At 43.1% G+C, this 4,199-nt stretch overlaps 1 protein-coding gene across 2 annotated transcripts in view; it reads right to left on the bottom strand.

Moving 5' to 3' along the window:
* Window positions 1–4,199, bottom strand: part of UROC1 (urocanate hydratase 1) — a 67,588-nt gene that overhangs the window by 22,211 nt on the left and 41,178 nt on the right. For both annotated transcript variants that reach the window (XM_019504921.1, XM_019504922.1), the window contains exon 15: window positions 437–507. In XM_019504921.1, coding sequence (XP_019360466.1) covers window positions 437–507 — 71 coding nt within the window. The remainder of the gene's footprint in view (window positions 1–436; window positions 508–4,199) is intronic.

The raw sequence follows: 4,199 nt of genomic DNA, 5'->3' as shown, positions 1-4,199 counted from the left end.
CTCCACAAGAGAAGGCTGAGGGGGGATCTAGTGGCCTGTTACAAACTAGTCAGAGGGGACCAGCAGGCATTGGGGGAGTCCCTGTTCCCCCAAGCACTACCAGGAGTGACCAGGAATAACGGTCACAAGCTGGCAGAGGGTAAATTCAGACTAGACATCAGGAGGCGCTACTTCATGATCAGGGCGGCTAGGATCTGGAACCAACTCCCAAGTGAAGTGGTGCTGGCTCCTACCCTGGGGGTCTTTAAGAGGAGGCTAGACAATCACCTTGCTGGGTTCATTTGACCCCAGTACTATTTCCTGCCATGGCAGGGGGTCCGACTTGATGATCTGCTCAGGTCCCTTCTGACCCGACCAACTATGAAACTATGAAACCTTCTGAATGACAGAGCAGAAGGTGTAAGGTCATGAGTGAAGAAGGAGAATGTGCATTTACCAAGTTGTGCCTCCCAGCTTCCTGAATCCAGCGGATATTGTCATGATACTGCTGCTTTACAGATGTGCTCACTGCAAGAAAAAAACAAAAATAAAAGGGTTTAGAAAATGAGGGCCTGTTTTGGTTTGCACTTTCCATTTAGGTATTCCTACAGATACATCGTTCCTTCCATCCCTTCATTACATTTCAATTATTTGCATACTTGCTGAATGCCTAGACTGTCTAAAACATACAACTCTATGGTTCTCAAACATTTCCTGACCTATATTCCACTGAACAGCAAGAAGGACTAAATATACTGCTAAAAAGAAATGTAAAAAATGTTCTTTCTTGCAAAGGAAGGATATAATACTTGGGCTCACATAAGTAGTCAGACAGCAGCAAGATGGTTTTTATGATCTCTGAGGAAGTTTCAGTGCTTTATGGGTTGGCTACGAGTGCCTCTAAATTGTGCGGTGGGGATTAATATGTCAGCTCTTATAATCACACAGAGTAAAGGCTGAAACATCTGCTTTCACTCTCCATTCCTAGGAGGGATGTATGGCACTTCAAAACCCTCATGGAAACATCTTATAGAAGTTAATAGGTATGGAACCTGTAGGGTGCTATAGACATTTTATAGAGGTTTCTAGAAGTTATGCTAGAGAATTTCATGGAGAATGAGATTTTTTTTTACTTATTTAAAAGAATCATATAGAAGAACATTTTCTATTGTGTTCAAAGGTTTATAAACTCATTGAAAAAAGCACATTCTCCAATTAATCCTAAAGGATTTTTCCATAGAAAAAGCCAAATTAAAAAAAATCCATTATTCGACAAGGCTGTAGAAACATATGGCAACTGAACAGACCCGACTGCACCAAACACCTCACTGTGTGATCAGGCTCCCTGTCCTAAATCTGGTGTTTCCAAAGTTGATTTCATGCTGGGGAGATGCGGGATCCTCCCTGCTCATTTAGTCTGATCTCCTAGAATCAAAAGCTCCATCTAAAAGAACCGCTACTCAGCCTTGGCTCAACTCCATGTGTCTCTCTAACCTGTTGCTGCCTCTAAACTGTTGCTTGTGGGGATATGTTAAAGTTTAGCATCAGACAAGCTACTGTCTTGCTCCTGGATTGACAAATCTCATCTTTATTTAGGCTTTAAAAGATACTAATGCACATTGTGAGCACACAAAAGTAATCCCCATGAGCAAGGAAGCTGACTCCCTCTCTTGTTGAGAGATTATTTTTTTCTGCCCAAGTCTACCAAACTAACTATCACTAGGTGGGTGAGCACATTCCTCATCTAAACTCGTTAATGCTTCCTTACTCCCACTACGGCCCTGATCCAAAGAAGCTGGCATTCTCAGTGCATATCTCAAGCACTGAACAGTTCAAGAATGTAAGTAGAACAACGTGAAGCAAAGTCTTTAGAAGATTTTAAAACTCTCTCCCTCTTAGTTGTAGTTTTGGTGGGGTTTAAGCAGCAAGCCCATCCTCACAGAAAGGGAAAAAATAGTTAAAATTGGAAATAAGCCCAGGCTGGAAGTCCTACTCAGGATTGGGAACACCCCAAAGTTCTGGCTCTGGAGTTTACTTTAACTATGGCAATGGCAGAGTCCATCTGTAGAGTTCAAATTGGGCTTCAGCTTTTGAATACCCTCAAAGTGCAGGGATGTCCAAATCCAAGGATGCAGGTCAAGTATGAATCCAGTGACTCTAGCTAAACAGCAAGTGGAATAACAAGAATATGTACCCATGAGAGGCTGTGTTGATTAGATGCCTTTTTCCTCCAAGTTCAATTTTCATTTCTCTTTGAATTCCCCTGCCCATTGCTCTGCCAAGCACAACAGCAAATCCAATAATAGAGCTACCCCTAAACCCACTCAAATCTGCTGGCTTTTAAAATAACCACATACAAATGCAAAAATTTACATGTCCAATGCCTTGGTTCCCTAAGAGATGTGCTTTCCCCAGACCTCTCCCGGCCTTAAGATAAATAGTCTGTACATTTTGCAACAAGGAACATTCAAATGCCACATGTCAGCTCATTCTTGAATAGAAAAAAAAATGAATGGATAATATGCCAAAGTGCACCAAATAAGTAGTTGTGTATTTATGCAGCCCGCGTACAAAATACAGCACCAGACATCACTCTATTTTAACAAATATGATAGGTCATATTTAAAAAAAATGTAACCATTAAAAATATTTAGAGCTTCTGAATCACTGCACTACAAAATACTGAAAACAGCCCACCTTTACCCTGCTCCTCCAAGGTTCTGAGTCCTCTCAACTCCTACTGAAGTCAAAGTGTTTTGAGAGCACTTGGGATCATACAAAACATGCCCTAATCAGTCATTCATGCCTACAAAGGCCGGATAGGGCTATAACATGGGGGGAGGGGGTGTTTAGGGGAGATAGTAATTGTTCTGTTCCTCTATCTAGGGTGCTTATGCTATGTTTAAACACACCTGAAATAGAAATGGTAGAAAGTTTGTAGATCCTTGCCCAGAAACCCTGCTCTAGAAAGGTAACTAAGTAAGAGGAGTTTTCTAATCATCCATTTTCTGATTATGTTTCATTGGTGGTTTGCATGCACAAAGCACAAAAGCTCCCTTTCTCCCTCCAACAGTCTAAGGCCTATAAAATATATGTCGAGTTTTTGAATGAGTTGCTGCCTGCATGCTAGTCTTGGCATTGTTCAGTGATAACAGCTTGCCCTTAAGCAAAGCAAAGCAAAGAAAAGCTGAAAGCAGGACACTGAATCCAGTATCAGAAGAATGGTATGGGCAGCACTTAGGCATTGGGGCCATTTTTATAATGACAAAGACAAATCAGCACTTAGTTGACCACTAGGTGCGGTAAGGTGGGTAGTGTGGAAACAGGAGAGCAGGGGATGTTGAAGCTTGCTGAAGCTTCAGTTGCCGATTCTGCACTTCCACAAGTGTCAATGGGCCTCATTCCCTATCTGGTGATAAAGAGGTACATACCGCCACAAAAATCTCTTTACTTCAGTTTGAAATGGCAAAACATGCCCATGCTCCAAAGCTCTGGGCTCCATGACATTAATTGCATCACACACTATATAATTCATGTTGCACACAGTGTACTCACCCTCCAGCCCAAAGCACTAGCCTTCCCCTCCTTACTGTGGTCCAGTTCACAGCCCCCCTCCAAATTTCTCCTATGGGAGAAATATGGATGCTGGAGTCTTCCCAGGGGATTAGAAAGTCTGGGACCAAGTAGACCAAGAAGGGGCAGGGGAACTGCACAGCTGATGGGCATCTATGGAGAATGTCCCAGAAGGAGCAACCTTCTTGATTAAATGGAGGGAGGTCTCAGTTTGAGCACAGCTGATGTCAGCTGTCACCTCAGTCAGGAGCTGAGCAATAGTCTCTGAAGCAAGTGAAACCAGGCTAGTTCGTGCTTTATAGCCAATACCCTGATTTCCACAGGCAGCCACTGCACCTTCCAAAGCTTGGAGACCCTTCCTAATAAGCACGGTGAGTCACTGCACCAGCGTTGCAGTGCATTACACAATTATTAGGCTGAGCACTGGCCAGAGGAACCTGGTTTTGCTTACTCTGTTATTGGTCTGATGAGTGACTTTGAGCAAATCACTTCATTGCTCTGTGCCTCAGTTTCCCCATCAGCAAAACTGGGACAATTATACTTACCTCCTTTGCAAAGCACAAATGTGAAAGGACAAAGGCTGGGCAGGTCTGCAAAGATCTATACTGACAGGAGTCGCAGCCATTGCAGGAGTGGAAGATGGTGCC

Source organism: Gavialis gangeticus, unplaced genomic scaffold (genome assembly GCF_001723915.1).
Source record: "Gavialis gangeticus isolate Ggan-Ray unplaced genomic scaffold, GavGan_comp1, whole genome shotgun sequence".
Classification (NCBI taxonomy): domain Eukaryota; kingdom Metazoa; phylum Chordata; order Crocodylia; family Gavialidae; genus Gavialis; species Gavialis gangeticus.
This window is presented reverse-complemented; position numbering and strand designations above follow the sequence as displayed.